Source organism: Neomonachus schauinslandi, chromosome 5, assembly GCF_002201575.2.
Source record: "Neomonachus schauinslandi chromosome 5, ASM220157v2, whole genome shotgun sequence".
Classification (NCBI taxonomy): domain Eukaryota; kingdom Metazoa; phylum Chordata; class Mammalia; order Carnivora; family Phocidae; genus Neomonachus; species Neomonachus schauinslandi.
The window spans coordinates 123,374,664-123,395,175 of NC_058407.1; the positions used below are offsets into that span (position 1 = coordinate 123,374,664).

Sequence of the window (20,512 nt, forward strand, 5' to 3'; positions counted from 1 at the left end):
AATGAGACTTGTTTTCCTAGGCCCTTGTGTGGGATGATTAGTGAGTTTGTATTCCCTTGTCAACGTGGCCATGATTTCAACCATTTCTAGAACCCCATGTGAGCTTCACACACAGAAGAAAAGAGTGCCTCCTATCTGCTACCTGTAGCATGTCTGTGTTTGTAACAAATGAACTCATGAAACGTGACCCTTGCCGTGTTCACAGGTGAGGGAAAGGTGGCCTGGGATGCAAAGGGCTATGATTGAATGTTCAATCATTACAGTGCAGCAGAAAAACAGGATTCGGTTACTTGACCATTTTCTTTGCCTAGCAAGAAACGTTGGCATTTGTATGTCATGCCACTAAAGCTGAATTCCATAATTGACACCCAGGAGGGAATATTATTGTCTAGTATAACTCCAACAGTAGTTATTGTAAAAGAGTTCATGAGAATCCTTATTGAAAACCTCCATACAAAAACTGTGACTCCATTTCATTTGTTAGCACAACTTCAAAGCCTTAAAATGGAATTATTATATCAAACAATTGTTTGGAGTTCAAACTGCTTATCTCATAGGGGTTATTTAAATGTTGTTAAAATGTGTGTCCAGCTGGTCCACTTTATGATATCATTTTGTTCTAAATGGCACTGTAGGTAGGGTATCTTGGTATTCATTTAAAACATCCTGTGACCCCTATGAAGTATGTTTACACAAGATTTTGTGATACATAAATACAGATGTCAACATTAATTACAGTTGCAAATACAAGGGAGCTTTTTCCTTCTACCTTGGTATTTTGTCAAAATATACAAAAACATATCATAAATGTCAATGATAAAATGTAGGCATATTAAAAATTTATTTATGATCTTTCAACCATAATAAAGAGCAACAAGATTTATGACTTGATGAAGGTAAGATTAAATGTTCCCTACTTAGCATCACTTTAAGAAAGTCTAAACCACTTGTAATTTATGGATCTCAAGTCCTAAAATTGCAGATAATTATAATAAAGGAATTGTTAAAATGTTATGTAGTTCTTTAAATAGCTGTAGGTTCTTGATACATGAAGATAAACTGAAACAGTTTGTTGATTAGTTGGCACACACTTGAGTTTTTCTCCCTAAATTTTCAGTACTTACTTCAGTTAGTCACCATTACCCTTCTTTCTTAAAGCAGGTGAAATATGTAATCTCTTGTCCATATTCTTAAAGGAAACCTTTAGTTCTCAATATACCCTGCCTTCTGCCTTGGGACCACCTTGTTGATGAATGAATCTTATAAGGAGGGACTTAAGTAAATGGGTAAATCACACCATTGTGTGAGATCATACAAAATGTTCTAGAGCTGTGCAGTCCAGTATGGTGGCCATCAGCCACCTGAGAGGGGGCCACTGTGAGAATGAACTAGTAGTTTTACTTTAACTCATTTAAATGTAAACCTAAAAACTGTTGCTGTATAAGGTGTTTGTCCATTAAATGCAGCTGTGTTTTTTCTCTGAGACTACATTTCACTTTAACCTTTGAAAATCTAGTTTGTTGTTAATGTGCTGCAAATATAAAATACACACTGAATTTTAGAGACTTCTTTTAAAAAAAAGACAGAGTTTAAAATGTCATATGTATATTTTTATATCAACTGCATGTTGAAATGATAATAGTTTTGATATTTAGGCTTAAATAAATTATTAAAATTAATCTCATCTTTTTCCTCTTTTTTTAATGTGGATACTGAAAATTCTTTAATTACACATGTGGCTTACATTTTATTTCTATTGGACAGCACAGATCTAGAGCAGGGTTACAGAATGTTCCAGCTTGGAGCTGATGATAATACCTGCAGAGCTTCAGAGAACATGGGGTATTTAATAAATCTTATTTGAAATGAATGAAAAATTATTACAAAAAATAGTGCTTAGTCATGATAAACTGAAAATTAAGACCAATTTTTCTTACTACTAGTTATCCAATGGATAACTAAGTTTCTTGGGGGCTTATCAAAATGAGCTGCAAGACAAACATAAATACTAACAAAGTTCTAGTATTTTCCAACATTTTATTTCTTGGCAAGTTTTCCCAAAACCATTCTGTAATTTCCACAGCACTAATACAAATTTAAATAAGCTTTGGTCTTATAAAAGTGATCAATTTAGTCTTTCCCTAGCAAGCTTGCCTCTGTAGTTCAAGTTTCTAATTTATACAGAGCACTGACTTTTAGGAAAACTGGGCTTTACCTGTTTCCACCCATGAATGAAATGCCGCATTGCCATTTATACACATGAATATGTCACATGACTCCCTGATCAATGTGTCCTCAGAAAGACCTCCCTTTCCAAGACACGTACGACTCTTCCAATGATGTGTCACCCTTGACTCTTCATCCACCCCTTTCCAGCAACAACCAATTAGCTCCCCCGCACTGGCAATCTGGAGAAATGCTCCGGGGCACTGTTGTTGATTTTCTGTATTTCCACTGTCCTCAGTGTAGTGACTTCTTAACTATGCGGTGCAAAGCCTAGGTAAGTTTAGGAAAACACCAGGGGCCAAGGAACGTCTTTGCAACTGCTCACATTTTAGATTGAGAAGATTGGGCAGCCTCAGTGCCACATGGATGTCCTAAAGGCAAAAGACAAGAAAAGCAGAATACAGGCGCAGGGGGAAAGTTTTCCAGTTTGCTTTCTTTTAAAATTCTTTGTCCTTTCCTCCTGGTTAATTACATATGATGACTTACAGGAAATGTACAAGACATGTATAATCTTAACTTTTAAAATACTCAGAGAAAGGGAATAGCGTGGTATTTTTTTTTTTATTTTTTTTTAAAGATTTTATTTATTTATTTGACAGAGAGAGAGATAGCGAGAGAGGGAACACAAGCAAGGGGAGTGGGAGAGGGAGAAGCAGGCTTCCTGCAGAGCAGGGAGCCCGATGCAGGGCTCGATCCCAGGACCCTGGGATCGTGACCTGAGCAGAAGGCAGACGCTTAACGACTGAGCCACCCAGGCGCCCCTAGCGTGGTATTTTTTAAGTGAGCATAATGTTACTGGGAGCAGACTGATGACCATTTGGGTGATGAGAATTTCAGAATTTTGGAACTGAAAAGGACAGTGGGGATCATCTACTCTCAGACATTTTTAAGACACTGCTGTCAAGATCTTTGGAAGTGATTGCAAATGAAAAGCCAGTAGATTTTGTAATTATACCTAGAAAGCTGTTTTCTGCTTCAGAAGACCCTAATAAGCATATCCTGTTCAATTTAGTATTTTATTCATATTTTCCATCATTGCTGCAAAAAAAAAGCCTTCACATATCATTATTAACTCTTTGTAAGTGACCTCCCCTACCTGTTTCTACAGAATGACCAGTTTTTTAGATAATAACCTCGAAACCTATAGTAGCCAAAGAGGCAAAGGAACCCCGCAAAGTCACTGGTAGGTTTTCTCCCATCCCATTGCTTTTTACTAACCTAACAATTTGAACAGAACATTCTGTGGCCCTCTGGCCCTTCTTTCAACTCCTTTAGCTAAATTGGGAGGCAATTTAAGATATTAATTAGGTAAATCAAGACAGGGAAGATGAAGAAGCATGGTTGCTTGTGTTACTGTAAATTACCTATTAGTAAATTTTGGCGATCTCTAACACATGAACTAAACATAGCCTGAAACTATGTTGTTTCCTCAGTGCACTTAGAGCTCAGGGAGAGGAAACAGTTATCAGAAACCTCAGAATTGGGGCACCTGGGCAGCTCAGTCGGGTAAGCATCTGCCTTTGGCTCAGGTCATGATCCCAGGGTCCTCAGCAGGGTGTTGGCTTCTCCCTCTGCCTGCCGCTCCCCCTGCTTGTGCATGTGTTCTCTCTCTCTGTCAAATAAATAAATAAAATCAAAAAAAAAGAAAGAAAGAAAAGAAACCTCAGAATTTTCCACGGCTCCAGATTTTCTCTCTCCTGGGTCATTGTAACTGGCCGGTGAGTACATGATCACTACTATCCCTTGTGGTTCCAAACTTCTGAAATTCTCATTATCGAAACTGTAGGCATCTGCTTCCAGTAATATTAGGATCATTTTGAAAGACCACTTCATGTCTTCCCTCGGAGCACCTTACGGTGAGGATTGAGCACTGACTTCATAGGTGTTACTAGATGTAATTCACCAAGGGAAAGGTATATAGAGAGGTGATTCAGAAGTCATCAGTCCCTGGCTTGCTCACGCAGCCATATACATGCAGAGGATCACTGTAGAATAAGTTATGCAGGCTGCAGAATCCAGTGGCATCGTGACTGCTTTGAGTCCTTGCGGTGTATTGCTTCATGCACCACGTGCCCTGTCCTTAGACGGCAGCAAGCAGGGTGAGGCTAATCCCAGCATGGTCATGGAATGCTGCACTTCCTGCTGATGTGTTGGATGAAATAGGGACTGCTGGGCAAAGGGAGTCAGCAGGCAAAGGAGGAAGGTATAACGGTGAGCAGGTGAAGGCCAGCCTCTTTCTCACTGAGAGCAGGGATCAAGTCACTACTGGTGATGCCTTCGTTTAGTCTGGTTGTAAATGATATCTGGGGCTGGAGAATTGAGTGAATTAAGCCATCAGGATGTCTGCCGAATAGAGAAAATGGACCAAGATGAAGGAGCAGTGAAAAGCCAGACAGGCTGAGAAGCGCAGAGGCAGGATGCTCCGATGTAGTTAAGAAGGCAGAGGAAAGAGCTGAGCATGGTCAGGGTCCCATACTTGGGTGCAGGCTATGAAAACACCCATATGTATCCAGTCAGGAAACATTCCAGAGCCACCAACCTTCGCCAGAGTTAGACTTTCTTAGCTGACACCTGTGATCTTCTTCCCAATATGCTTGGAGTAAAAAATCTTTTTATGAAGCCTTCTTTTTCTTGTGTAATTAGTCAAGATCTCAAGCTTTTTACTGACATGATCCTATCAGCAATCCTCTGAGATGTTTCGTTGCAAGCACTACGCAGGTGCAATTAATATAGGTGATTAGGTGATTTTTCTAATCTTTTGCACATTCAAGAGTCTGATTCAAGAGTCTGATCCAGTTCAACTCACCTCTCAATGAGGTTAGCTCAGTTCTGTGGAGTTCTGTGTGTGGACAGACTTGGCCTTCCAGAGGGTCTACTTTTAGTCATTACTGCCATAAAAGGTCCAGCCCGATTTAAAGTCACTCGTTTCCACCTTGTTGTTTCTCAGTCTTGGTCCACCTCAGTTCCATGCCAGGGTTTCTGGGCTGTTCGAAGCCAAACACACACCAGGTGTCTGTAATTAGATCTTCCATCCAACCTGGGGGACCTAAGAATGTGCTGGTTTTTAAGATTCGTTGTCTGAGGGGCGCCTGGGTGGCTCAGTCAGTTAAGCGTCTGCCTTCGGCTCAGGTCAGGATCCCAGGGTGCTGGGATCAAGCCCTACATCGGGCTTCCTGCTCAGCGGGGGGCCTGCTTCTTCCTCTCCCTCTGCTTCTCCCCCTGCTCATATTCTCTCTCTCTCTCTCTGTATCTCTGTGTCTCGAATGAATAAATAAAAAAACCTTTAAAAAAAAAAAAAGATTCGCTGTCTGAGTGCTGTAGACATTCAAATCTCCCCTGGGATGATTTCAATTATTGTATGGATCTTTGCAGAACTAACCCCCAACCCCCGTGTTGTATTGGTAATTACTGCTTTATTTCACCCAATAGTTTTCAAATTTGAGCTCATTTGCTTTATTTTCCATTTCAGATTAAGACATCAGTTATTTGGACAACCCCAAATGTTTCCTTCTCAATCCCATTATGGGTAATAATACTAGCAATCCTTCTTGGATTATTGGTTCTGGCCATCTTAACGTTAGCTTTATGGAAGGTAAGTTTATTTCTTTTATTTTTCTTGTTGAGTAGAGAGGCCACTGAGGGGATTTACAAGGATACACCTAGAGATTTAAAAAAGACAATGCCAGAGGCATGATTTGGGGATTTTTAACAGTCCAAAAAGCATAACAGGAAAATTGTATCATGTTTGTTTTGGCAACCGTACTATGCCTACATAGCTGACATTTAAGAAGACCAAGAGTGTTTAATGCTGCTTTTATCTTGAGATTTCTTGTAAATAAATACAGAAAGAATTAGACTTTCTTAGCTGAGACCTGTGATCTTCTTCCCAATATGCTTGGAGTGAAAAATCTTTTTATGAAGCCTTCTTTTTCTTGTGTAATTAGTCAAGATCTCAAGCTTTTTACTGACATGATCCTATCAGCAATCCTCTGAGATGTTTCGTTGCAAGCACTACGCAGGTGCAATTAATATAGTAATTAACTGATACTTGGACTATCGGGCCAAATAGATCGTGCATGTTATATTCTTGAACTTGTTTTTTTTTATCTTGCCAATTAGTCCATCTCCATTAGGAAGATTTAATGTGTTTTACTGAAGTTTATTGTAAAAATCTACAATAGGCATTAATTTCTAGCCCCAAAACCAACACGACTGCCAAGTTTCACAGAGCTTTCCACTCCAAAATAGGAACAGTGTCACAGTTACATGACTATAAGAGTAATCAATCCAGTCACATCTTAGTTAACCAGTATTGTTGTGGTTCCCCAAAATCATAGTGTATTTTTATTTTAAAACAATATGTGGCTTGCTTAACAAACTGAGAAAACCTTGCCATGTGAGTTAAATATATCTTTCCTTATGATAATGATCATAAGCTGTTTTGTGCCTTCCTGAGTCTACAGAGGCTACTGCATAGTTTACCTTTAGAAATAGACTCTTATATTATTCTGTTATTTATACTATCTTTGTTTCCATAAATGGTACAACAACATATGGCAATTGACAGAATATGGTACTAGTCCTGCAAAAAAAATAAAAGACAACTCAATAGTTATCAACGAAACCCAGTGAATTTGGCTTCCAGTGTAAGAAACAATCAATAAGAATTAAGGTTCCAGGTTTCCAGACCAAATACTAATGGAAATTCAGGAGGATGAAGATTCTAGAATCACTTCTTCCTCAAGTTGCTGGTTGGTCTTTGGAAAATCACGAAAATATCCTGGGATTGAAAGAAATGGCCAATCTACTTTTCCTCTATATGCTATGTGCTCCACAAGTAAGAGCGATATGCAAGCATCTCCTCTCTTTTTCCTAAATTCCATCGCGAGGTAGCCTACAGTACACTTCAGCAGCTGGTACTTCTGCTGCTCCAGAAAGCATGCAGAAAAGCAGAGAGGAAGTCTTTGGGCCTTGTGGCTATAATCTCAGGGGAAAAAATGCCAGGTCCGTAAGTGGATTATACAAAACAGGGACATTCCCCCACTACCACGACATGGCAGGAGGAAGGACCCAAACCCTCTGCCCTATGCAACGAATTCCTCTCTGAAGGTAGAGAAGACTCCGCTTTCCCCTCCTAATTTGGAGAATCCGACAGATAATATCCACAGAGCTCCGATTTCCTTAGAAAACACAGAAAGTGAAAATCCTTAGAATGAGGAGTTTCACCCAGTTCCCAGAACAACTTGATTTTATAGCCCTCTTTTCTCTTGTTCATAGTGTGGATTCTTTGACAGAGCGAGACCCCCCCCAAGATGATATGAATGACAGGGAGCAATTGACAGATGAGAAAGCCACGGAGGCATGAGAAGTAAAAAACCCAAGCTCAAAACACACTAACACTGGTCCTGTTCAAGGAAAAGAAGGAACACAAAGGTTCAGTAAAGGTTTCCCTGTACTTGCCAGTGACCTAGGAAATGGAAGGGCCCCAGAAATATCACTTCATCTGTGCTGCACTTTGGAGAAGCTGCCACAGAGCCCAGAGATCCTTCTGGGTGACGTAACGTCCATCCTCAACACCGTGGAAACCATTAGCAATCATGGAAGACGTCTTTTGCTTTAGTCGTTCTGTCTTTGGCAGACGCTCTGAAATGGGCACGGGAACTCAAGTTGCTTTCCAGGTAAATCCAACTCAAGTTGCAGAGATGAACTGTCTGAATCACAATCGACTTCGGAAGGTGAACTAGGACCGAACCTTCCAACGCTACTGCATCCAATGGAATATTCGACACCTCCCTATGGAAAAGAAATGTTTCTAATGAAGTTATGGCTCAGGGAGACAAGCATTATGTTGTTAGTACTGTGAAAGTACTTTTGAAACGACAAAGATGATCTTGTAACTGAGGATAAAAATTTATTTATTTATTCTCCATGGCTCTAGGCAGATGTTCTGGTCATCTAGAATATTTGGACATTACAATTTGGTTAGCTGGTTTTTGAAATCACTCACTAAATTTCCTTCTAAGATAACCATCTTGTGCAGATAAATTAACAGAGCTTCTTCAGGATTTAGACAGTGTTAAGGAAAAGCAGACAGTTTCACTTAATACCATGCCACCTGCTACCTGAAATCACTTTTATTCACATTTTCCGGGGACTCACATCTGCTTAATTTAGCTTTGCAAAAAGATGTATTTATACTTCCTTTTAGAGAAACAAAAATCTTCCCATTGACTTAATTAGCTAGAAATACACAAATTTCAAGGTGCTCTGGAACCTGTCTGGTGGTTAAAAGTAATGGTAAAATTTCTAGAGTCCATTAACAAAAAAGGAATTTTACAATATGGGCGAGCATTATTTTTAATATCTATAAGAAGCAACGCCAATATTTAGCTTGGGATTAAATACCTATTTTCTCTACTGTACCTCAAATTTATATACACAGGGAAGATGTGTTAAGCATACATGGGAAAGAAATATAAAGTTATGCAGATGTGAGATGAACCCAGAAAAGGGATTCCTAAGAATTTTATTTACCATTGTCTATTCTAACTTTACTACTCATTTTTACTGCTAATCTTTATAGTACATACGTTTGGAAAATAATCTTTATTCAAGCTATTCTCCTGTCATCTAAAATTTAACCATCACAAAAAGTTGATGTTTAAGACTCTTGTAAATAATCCATAACCGTGTGTAATGTCATCATTTTTGAAGTAAACCTGACCAGCCAAATTCATATAATCTGCACAATTTTGTATCCTTTTTATGATAATGAAAAATTACTATGAAGAAATCCTGAACAAATTTTATATTTATGTGCAATATTTTACAGACCTATGTATCTAAAGCATGTTTACACTGGCATTAGTTATATTTGTAATTAATATGCTGAATATTACATATAATAGAGCAAGCGGACAAAATCCTTCAGTTTACAAAGCAGTTGGAAAATTTGTATTCCCGATGTCAACAATCACACTTTATTTGAAAGATGAGCCAAACTCACAGACACTAAATTTTCTGTCATGCCTTGATCTGGAGGCAAGCCATTTGGCTACAGCTGCAGAGCTTCATTGGAAACCAAATGCACGGCACATGGAAGAATACTCTGATGCAGTTCATATTTTTCCCACTTGTGAATTAAATCCTGTCATGGTAGCAGTTTCAAGTGTGTAAGGACTGATGTCTGGCTCCAGTATGTATAGCTGACTGTGGGTGAGAACTGCAGGTGCCTCAGAGTTTGAGGGTCCCACACCAGCCTCTGCGGGTCTTCCATGTTAGTCATCTAGGTAGAATTGGTTTTACAGGAAGGTGGTTGTCTGTATATGATTGGAAGAGTGCCTGACAGGTTTCTCTGCCCCCAAGTAATGCCCTAACTCTTGTCATTGTGCCTGACTTGGGCCAATAGGGATTAGCTCCTCAGGATTTGGGGTCATAAAAGGTCCCTGAGAAAACATACCCATTGCCTTTTAAGCTAACATTTGTGAAGAAACTCAGAACTTCTAGGGCTACATAAATGTAGAACCCCATGAACCGGGTCACACAGACAGCTGGAGGAAAGTAGAGATGACAGGAACAAGACTGGGACCCAGAAGGATCAAGGTCTGGGGGCTTCCTCACAGTCGTAGCCAAGAGTGGTCCTCTCTAGAGGGATGGGCACTGCTACCTACAGGCACTTGACAGGGGATCATCATGCACACCGTGGCCCCTCTCCCATCTCAGATGTGGAAGCAAATGGAGGAAGGGGGACACCTGAGGTCAGGTGAACCCACCAGTCATCAGTTCCTGAGCATCCCTTCTGCTTGAGGAACACTATCAATGCACTGAGAGTATCTGCTTCCCATATAGCATCGTCAAATGCTTTCATAATTCATGTTGTACCATGCCTCTGTTGGAGTCTATGTATATTTTAGATATCCTTGTTAAAATTCGTGCAGCTGGTTTTGAAGACGTGGGGAAAATGGGCAAATCAAATGGGCAAATCATACACTTGGAGGTTTTTATTCAGTAAACAAACAGCATGGACTAGTCGCCACTGAAACCCCACGCTTTCAACTCAACTCCTTTCTTTTTCTTCTTTTATTTAAATACATGTGTAGATATCTGTGAAGATTGTCACATACCTATTTACCTTGTCACTAATAAAATGAAAAAATAAAGACATGATGATGTACTTGTGGTTTGTTTTGCACGCAACATAAAACTTTCCCACAATGGCAGAGATCAAAAGTTTGTCTTTATGCTTAGATTTTCTATTATTATAAAAACATTTAATGTTGGAAGAAATTTGAAAGAGTGAAAATACATTTCTTTGGGATGAGGAGAATGTTCTAAACTTAGATTGTGGTGATGTTTGCAGAACTCCATGAACACACCAAGAAAATATTGAATTGTACACTTTAAATGGGTGAGTTTTATAATATGTGAATTAAATCTCAATAAAGAGACTTTTTAAAAATTTTAAGTTACTTCAAATACCTCCACCCTTATACAACTGATTATTTTTCTCTACATTGCATTTCAAATTTTGTCCATATAAAAATCTTAGCTCCTTTATGAAGCTTTTCCCTGTGTCTTCAGCCAACTTGAAGGCTCCTCCTGCACTCCAGTGGCATTTTGTGAATAACTACACTTTTCCATTTGTTTGCATGACTATCTTCAGCTGGACTGACCCTTAATGAGAGCAGGAAACACACATTTTCACCTTGTGTCTCCAGCACCTAGCACCAGTATCTGCTATATAATCAGTAGACATTTCTAGAACACTTCTAGAATAAATGAATAAATATACCTATGTGCATAGTAATCACAGGGAACATGTACTTTTGTAATCTGCTTTCATTACAAAGTCCCAGGGTCACACATTTTTACATCCTCCTATTGCTAGTGTCCATACAATGTTATTATAATAGTTACCCAAAGTTCTATTCAATTAGTGGACCATCTTTTGTTTAACCATCCCCCCTCCCATCAGGAATAGTTGTTCACAGATTCCTATATTAACAATAACGTTAAATTGAACACTTTCATACAAGAGGCTTCTTTTGGTTACTTCAATGAATGAACTTCACATGTCTTTGCTTGGTCAAAGCATATGAAGATTTTTGTAGTTCTTAAAAACATATTGCTTCTTACGAGCACTAGATCAATTTGCATTAACCTAAATATATTATTTCCTTCCTAATTCTGTTGGCATTTTAAAATATTTTGGTAATTTCTTTCAAGCAATACTTTAATTCATATTTCACTAGAATTCAGTTATTTGTTGTACACATTTAATTTTGAGTTCTAATATTTATCATTCAATAGAGAGCAATTTACTGGTCATACCCTACAAGGTATTTAAATACCTGTCACTTCTGGGGCACCTGGGTGGCTCAGTTGGTGAAGCATCTGCCTTCAGCTCAGGTCATGATCTTAGGGTCTTGGGATCAAGCCCCTCATTGGGTTCCCTACTCAGCAGGGAGACTTCCTTTCTCCCTCCCCCCACCCCACCGCCATTTATGTTCACACATGCACTCTCTCTCTCTCTCAAATAAGTAAATAAAATCTTTTAAATGAATAAATAAAAATAAATAAATAATAAATAAATAAATACCTGCCACTTCTCAGGCCAGTAATCATGAATCCCAATGAGAAGAACCCCATATTTCCATGCTTTCTTTATAGCCTAAAGCAAGCATTAGAATCCTTCACTTCATGTTGTATGTCACTCACACTTCAAAGCCTAAATATATCTAAAGGCTTATGATGGTTCAAGGGTGCCTGTGTTTCCCAGATGAAAAAATGGAAAACGCAATCTGAGATTCGGTCATATCGGAGCTGACCATCAAAGCACCATCCCAGGACAAACTCGTCTGAGTGGGGCAAGACCACCAGAGCACGCAAAGAAGGATCTGTTCCAGGCCAGCCCCACTGGAAAAGCCTGCACATGTTCACAGTGAGGGAAAAAACATCGTACCATGCCTTTTATAGTAGTAAACGGCTTTGTAGTTGTGTGTAGATGTGTGCAGTGAAATCTCAATCTTCCCAACAAATTCCATGAATATCTTTGTCACTCACAGCCATTTTATATGTAGACAGTCATTTGCATCAATACTTTCTCTTTTTTTATTAACATATAACGTATTATTTGTTTCAGGGGTATAGGTCTGTGATTTATCAGTCTTACACAATTCACAGCGCTCACCATAGCACATACCCTCCCCAATGTCCATCACCCAGCCACCCCCTCTCTCCCACGCCCCTCCACTCCAGCAACCCTCAGTTTGTTTCCTGAGATGAAGAGTCCCTTATGGTTTGTCTCCCTCTCTGGTTTCATCTTGTTTCATTCTTCCCTCCCTTCCCCTATAATTCTCTGTCTTGTTTCTCAAATTCCTCATATCAGTGAGATCATATGATACTTGTCTTTCTCTGATTGACTTATTTCACTTAGCATAATACCCTCTAGTTCCATCCACGTTATTGCAAATGGCAAGATTTCTTTTTTTTTTGATGGCTGCATAATATTCCATTGTGTGTGTGTATATATATATATATATATATATATACACACACATACATCTATACATACATATATATACATCTTCTTTATCCATTCATCTGTTGATGGACATCTAGGCTCTTTCCATAGTTTGGCTATTGTGCACATCACTTCTATAAAAATTGGGGTACATGTGCCCCTTCGGATCACGACATTTCTATCTTTGGGGTAAATACCCAGTAGTGCAATTGCTGGGTTGTAGGGTAGCTCTATTTTCAACTTTTTGAGGAACCTCCAAACTGTTTTCCAGAGTGGCTGCACTAGCTTGCGTTCCTACCAACAGTGTAGGAGGGTTCCCCTTTCTCTGCATCCTTGCCAACATCTGTCGTTTCCTGACTTGTTAATTTTAGCCTTTCTGACTGGTGTGAGGTGGTATCTCATTGAAGTTTTGATTTGGATTTCCCTGATGCTGAGAGACGTTGAGCACTTTTTCATGTGTCTGTTGGCCATTTGGATGTCTTCTTTCCAGAAATGTCTGTTCATGTCTTCTGCCCATTTCTTGATCAGATCGCATAAGTCTTTATAGATTTTGGATACTAGCCCTTTATCTGACATGTCATTTGCAAATATCTTCTCCCATTCTGTCAGTTGTCTTTTGGTTTTGTTGACTGTTTCCTTTGCTGAGCAAAAGCTTTTTATCTTGATGAAGTCCCAATAGTTCATTTTTGCCCTTGCTTCCCTTGCCTTTGGCGATGTTTCTAGGAAGGAGTTGCTGCAGCTGAGGTTGAAGAGGTTCCTGCCTGTGATATCCTCAAGGATTTTGATGGATTCCTGTCTGACACTGAGGTCTTTCATCCATTTTGAGTCTATTTTTGTGTGTGGTGTAAGGAAATGGTCCAGTTTCATTCTTCTGCATGTGGCTGTCCAATTGTCCCATTTGTTGAGGAGACTGTCATTTTTCCATTGGACATTCTTTCCTGCTTTGTCGAAGATGAGTTGACCATAGAGTTGAGGGTCCATTTCTGGGCTCTCTATTCTGTTCCATTGATCTATGTGTCTGTTTTTGTGCCAGTACCATGCTGTCTTGATGATGACAGCTTTGTAATAGAGCTGGAAGTCCGGAATTGTGATGCCGCCAGCTTTGCTTTGCTTTTTCAACATTCCTCTGGCTATGCAGGGTCTTTTCTGGTTCCATACAAGTTTTAGGATTATTTGTTCCATTTCTTTGAAAAAAGTTGATGGTATTTTGATGGGGATTGCATTGAATGTGTAGATTGCTCTAGGTAGCATTGACATCTTCACAGTATTTGTTCTTCCAATCCATGAGCATGGCATGTTTTTCCATTTCTTTATATCTTCCTCAATTGCTTTCATGAGTATTCTATAGTTTTCTGAGTACAGATCCTTTGCCTCTTTGGTTAGATTTATTCCTAGGTATCTTATGGTTTTGGGTGCAGTTGTAAATGGGATCGACTCCTTAATTTCTCTTTCTTCTGTCTTGTTGTTGGTGTATAGGAATGCCACTGATTTCTATGCACTGATTTTATATCTTGCCACGTTACTGAATTCCTGTATGAGTTCTAGCAGTTTTGGGGTGGAGTCTTTTGGGTTTTCCACATAAAGTATCATATCATCTGCAGAAAGTGAGAGTTTCACTTCTTTGCTGATTCGGATGCCTTTTATTTATTTTTGTTGTCTGATTGTTGAGGCTAGGCCTCCCAATCTCCGCCCTGGAGGAGCAGAGAACTCAGGGCCCCACTCCTCAGTGCACCCCCAGAGAAAAACAGTCAATCACTCCTGTCTCCCCGGTCTCCGGTCGCACTCCGTGCTCACCCGGCCTGTGACCGCGCGTTTCTATCTCTGGCACCCGACCCCGGGTGGAGTCTCCAAACCCAGCAGATCCCTGCGGTGCGCTCCCGCGCCGCTCCTCCAGGGGGAGGAAGGGGAGTCTCCCCAGATCTGCCGCTTGTTGGGTCCCTGCTGGAGGAGCAGTGGCCCGACTGTGCTGCGGATCATAGTCTATGGCAACCCCAAGCTGAAAGCCCGCACCTGGGCTCCGTCTCTGCAGCCGGCTTCCCTGCTCCGATACCTGGGAGCTCTGCCGCACTCAGGCACCCCCGGTGTTCCTGTGACCCCGAGGGTCCTGAGATCACACTGTCCCGGAGGGTTCCACCCCCCACTTAGCCACTGGAGCGATGTCCCTCAGCGGAGCAGACTTCTAAAAGTTCCGATTTTGTGCTCCGCGGCTCTATCACTTGCCAGAAGCGGCTGACAGAGGCCCCCTCCCCCGCTGTCTATCTTCCCGAATATCACCTTGGATTCACTTCTTCGCATGTCCTACCTTCCAGAAAGTGGTCGCTTTTCTGTTCAGAGAGTTGTTGCTATTCTTTTCTTCGATCTCCTGTTGAGTTCGTAGGTGTTCAGAATGGTTTGATCCCTATCCAGCTGAATTCCTGAGACGAGACGAAATCCAGGTCTCCTACTCCTCCGCCATCTTGCTTCTCCCCCAACATCAATACTTTCTAAAATCAGTGCAGAATTCTGTGACAAGGCGGAATTCCCTTAGGAGTCGCACACCTCCTCTGTGAAGTTTGTACCATACTCACAGGGTCCCCCTAGAGGACGCAGCACCCTGGCACCCTCCAGGAGAGCTAAAACATGAAAACCTTGGCCTTGTATCCATGAGGTCTGATGTTCTGTGCCCCAAATGTAGCAGATTTTCTCCTTCAGAACTCTAATGACATGAAAAGGTTGATTTCTTTAGCATGAGAAGTTTAAAGCATTGCAACTTTAGACTCCGTTGGGAGCTGAGTAAAACCATAACCCCCCAGGGGTGCTGAAGTCAATGACAAGTTCAGAACAGCCAGCATGCATAAAGCACAATTCTGCTTTGCCACGTTAAACTCTCCCCAACCCCACCCCCAAAATACCATCTGCCTGACACACTGCCTTTTGGAATTGTTTATGAGCAAGTTCTCTGTTATTTATGATTGTTGGCCAAAATCCACATGGAAATGTAGCTTGATACCGGTGCCCCTTGACAATAAAGTCTTGAATTTAGCTTCTATCGGCACCATGATATAACACAGTATGAATGTTCTTACTATCTCTGTGCTGTTGCTTATTTTGATTGTGCACTGTGTTGTAGAAACAACCAAGTTATCAGCAAATTGCTGTGCTAGCCAACCTGTAGATGGGAACTTTTTTAAGCAGTAACGGTGGACCTCCCTGGTTTTAAAATTTTTGATTTAACTTTTATTCACTTAATTCATTGTAGGATCAGAGCATATTTAATAATTTTTAATTCTAGAAGAATTTTTAACTATTAAAAACTCCACATTTCTTTTCTATATTAGCTTCCTAGGGTTGCCATAACAAAGTACCACAAATTGGATAGCTTAAAACAGCAGAAATTGGGGCACCTGGGTGGCTCAGTTGTTAAGCATCTGCCTTCGGCTCAGGTCGTGATCCCAGGGTCCTGGGATCGAGACCCACACTGGGCTCCCTGCTCGGCGGGAAGTCTGCTTCTCCCTCTCCCACTCCCCCTGCTTGTGTTCCCTCTCTCGCTGTGTCTCTCTCTGTCAAATAAATAAATAAAATCTTTAAAAAAAAAAAAAACAGCAGAAATTTACTGTCATGTATTTCTTTAGGCCAGAAGTCTTTAAAGACCCTATCTCCAAATCCAGGCACATCTCAGATAAGGGGAGGTTAGGACTCTAACACAGATTTTTGGGAGGACACAATTCAGATCACAATACCCTCTTTCAAAAATATCTATCATGTAGGACAGTTTGACAGGGTGACAAAGTACATATGAATTAAAGATAGGCTGAAGATTTTAAAGAGGGTGTCTTTGTATCAGTCTTTTGATTCCTACCCACACAGGTAATACACTAGTGTTGCCAAGTACCGAATAAATGCATACATATTTATGTTTCTCCCCACTGCCTGCCTTCATGCACTATTAGAAGTTAAAACAGTTGCACTTGTCATATAATTTACTCATCTGCTCCGCTTTGCAATTTTCTCCCACCACCACCAACACCCACATCCTCATCCCCCACTTTCCGCCTCTCTTGAAATAATCATCTTAGTCTCAGGATTAAGTGGATAGCTGTGAGCTTTGTGATATTAGGGACTAGGTTCCCTGCTGTTTAGAAACAAGGAGGCCTGCTACTGAGTTAGGGACGTGCAAGGGAAGCTTCCATTGGGGGATGTAGGGCTTGATCCCTAGCCGCCCTGGTCAACACGGTTCTTAAATCTGCAATGACCCAGAGCTGAGAAAAACAGCTACCATCATGGACAACAGAACTAAGAAAATAAAGCAAAGATAACCAGCATTCACTGGACACGTGTTGCATGTGTCACTGAGCCACACACTTGGTGGTAGGAGGGAGTTTACCCCCCCCCCAGAAAAAAGAGAAGAAAGAAAGAAAGAAGGTGGGTCCCTCAGTGCCTGACAATGGACATAAGTCTGGTTTCACAGTTTGGCAAATAGGTCCACTGAGTGGACCGTCTCTTGCTTCTGCTGCACCTATCTGCTCTTCCCACCATCTTTCTTCCCAGTCCTTACGAGGGAATCTCCATCAGCGTACATGTGGAGTACTGGATATTTTCCTTTGGCCACTGACCTCTCACCTCACACTCAGCTTCGGGAGTCTGTCCAAGCTGCCAAGCTCCAGGCATCAGCTGCACTGGTGGGATTCCATCGCTGAGAAAAGCTGCAGGGATAGGACAAGCCTCAAGCATGCAACGTGAAGAGGATGGCTAACTTGGAGAAAAGAACATCTGGGGGATCATCTGACTGGAAGTCCCTGAAGGACTATTATGAGGAGGAGGAAGTAGAAGTAGGAAGGAGTTGGGATGGAATAGTAAAGGTAATAACATTGGAGGGGCGCCTGGGTGGCTCAGTCAGTCAAGCATCTGCCTTTGGCTCAGGTCATGATCTCGGGGTCCTGGGATCAAGCCCCACATCTGACTCCCTGCTCAGCAGGGAATCTGCTTCTCCCTCCCCTTCCCCTTCTGCTCTGCCTCTCTCTCAAATAGATAAATAAAATCTTGGGGGGAAAAGGTAATAACAGTGGAAATGCATTAAGCTTGCACTCTGTGTCAAGCCCTCTGCTAAGTGCCTTCCACACATTTTTCATTCAATTCTCACAACCACCGTATGAGGCAGATACTAGGATTATCCCTGTTTTCTGGATGAATTGAGATCTAGAAGCAGTAAGTAGCTTGATCTACACCATAGCTGGTGGCAGAACTGAGATTCAAACCCAGGTCAGCCTAACTCCAGAAACCAAGACCAAATTAGAGCACCTACTATATTCCATGTGGAGAATCGAGAAGGAGCTATTTAAGTAAGTACCCCTTCTGGGTAGAAGACAGAGCAATACAGAAGACATTGTACTTTCTCTTTAAGTGCTTGGATCACACTATGTTCAAGAATTGGTTTTTATCCATAGGTGTTGGAAGGGATGTATGTGAGGGGTGTGTGTGTGTGTACAAGAGAGAGAAAATGTGTGTGTAAAGAGGAGAATCTGCAACGCACGCTGGTGGGAAATCCTCTAAGGGAGCTGCACTGGGAGAGCAGAATGTGCTGTAAAGCCTCCTAAGGAATATTCTGCGAGCCTGGATGCTCAGACATGCAGACATGTCATGCTGTGGACAGGGACGGGCACCATGCGGAGCTCTGGTGAGTGAGAAGTGGCGTTTCCTTCAAGACAGACTGAGATGGGCACCATGAGGATTACAAAAGGGAAGCTTTGTAGAGTGACCGAACTGAGGACAGGGGAGCAAGGAAGGAAATAGGAATCCTCTGTAAGGAATGTCACTTCCTGGGCGCTCTGCCCAAGGACAATGGGAAAGTAAAGTTTAGCGTGAAGTTTATAACTTCTTTCCCTCCTACGTTGCAGTGTCTTTTGTGGATCCCATTTCAGTGGAATTCAACCCGCCCTTCAATAGCAGACTGCATGAATGGCCCTAATTCTTCACTCTTCCCCACATCTATGCCCTTTGCCATGTTGGCTTTGCTGTCCCTCCCATCAAAAGGCCACCTATCGGGGCACCTGGGTGGCTCAGTCGTTAAGCGTCTGCCTTCAACTCAGGTCATGATCCCAGGGTCCTGGGATCGAGCCCCACATCAGGCTCCCTACTCTGCAGGAAGCCTACTTCTCACTCTCCCACTCCCCCTGCTTGTGTTCCCTCTCTCGCTGTCTCTCTCTCTCTGTCAAATAAAATCTTTAAAAAAAAATTAAAAAAAAAAAGGCCACCTATCCTTCTCTACCATGATTCTGAGTTCGGCCACATGACATGCTTTGGCCAGGGGGATGTTAGCAGATGGGAAGCTCACAGGGGCGTGAAAAGATGCAGGCATAATAAAGCTTTCTGTCCAGTAGCTACCCTGTCATCAGGAGAGGGACACACCGGGGTTAACCTCCTTGTCCCAGGAGGAGGACGACAGACACCTGGAGCAGAACCACCCTCGCCCAAGCCCAGTGTAGATTACCCGACCCCTGCCAACCTGTAGACTCGAGGGAGATAATATATATAATAATATAAGTAGCTTGTCTGAGAGAAAGACAAGCTTGCAGGGGCCCAAAACCAGAGCCCACTCTTAAGCACTATGCCGTGCAGTTCCCGTGGAGGATAAAGGTGCAAGGCAAATAAAAGGAAATGTGACACGCCCTGACATCTTACCTCCACTATAGCTTGTTTGCAGGGAGTAGCATCTGCTGAGGGGGCCATGTCCAGGAGTTCCCAGTAGTAAGCGGGGCCCATGGTGGTCTCAGAGCAGGGAAGATCTTCCTCCTTAACCCTCTGCTCCGCCACCCTGTCCCCTGGCCAGTCACATGCTGGTCTTAAGATAACCATAGGATAATGCTCCCTCACATACACCAGAGGAGGGGAAAATACCCCTTGGGCTACAGGTCATGATTTAAGTGTAATGAAGTATTTTATATGTGATCATATATACATATTATGCAAGTATATACATATTATATGTGCACTGAGCGTTTTAAAAATGTGTACGGGCAAGTGTCATAGGTGTATATGGATGGGACTGTAACATGCTAACTAGGATGTTAGCAACCCTGCAATTCTTTGAAGTGTTGTCATCTGCAGACTTCATATATATATGCTTTTATAATGACACTGTTACTATAAAGCTGAAATTGTTCATGAATTGTTAAAAATTCCCGCTTTGAACTTCGGACCCTCTCCTAATCAAGTAAACATATATACTTACAAATACCACAAGCAGACACGTGACATTTTGCATTTTGTTTTTACCTCTACAAGCTAAGAACATGTCAGTTAATTAAAATAGTGTTCTCTCGATCACACACCGATATGCTACTGGACTTCTCACCCTAGGCTTAGACTATGGGCATCCAGCTTTTTGGATTGTGCCCACAAATAGCTTTCCATATAAAATTCGGGCCCATTTTGTGCTTGGTAATTTGTAAGTCCTAAGGTTTTTGGGGGGCGGGGGGGAGCCGTTGGGTTTTTTTTTTCAAAGAGTTATTTATTTATTTGAGAGGGATGTTTCTTGAAGTCATCCTGTTATAACCACCTGCAGAGTCAGGGAAGATGGCAGAGTAGAAGGATCCTGAGCTCACCTTGTCCCACAGACACACCAAGATAACAGCTGTGTTCGTTCAACTAACTCTGAAAACAGTGTGAAGACTATTAACACGGCCGGAATAAGCCATTACACAGAGTACTGCCTAGCTGTCTAACCAGGGTCTCTCTCTCTCTCTCTCCCCCCCCCCCCCCCCCCCCCCCCCCTCCCCCTCCCCCCCC

At 41.7% G+C, this 20,512-nt stretch overlaps 1 protein-coding gene across 2 annotated transcripts in view; it reads left to right on the top strand.

The window, feature by feature from the left end:
- The window catches only part of ITGA8 (integrin subunit alpha 8), a 176,795-nt gene extending 168,025 nt beyond the window's left edge, over positions 1-8,770 (top strand). For both annotated transcript variants that reach the window (XM_021696693.2, XM_021696694.2), the window contains 2 exons: positions 5,696-5,818; positions 7,504-8,770. In XM_021696693.2, coding sequence (XP_021552368.2) covers positions 5,696-5,818; positions 7,504-7,542 — 162 coding nt within the window. In that variant the 3' untranslated portion in view covers positions 7,543-8,770. The remainder of the gene's footprint in view (positions 1-5,695; positions 5,819-7,503) is intronic.
- Positions 8,771-20,512: the final 11,742 nt, after the last annotated feature.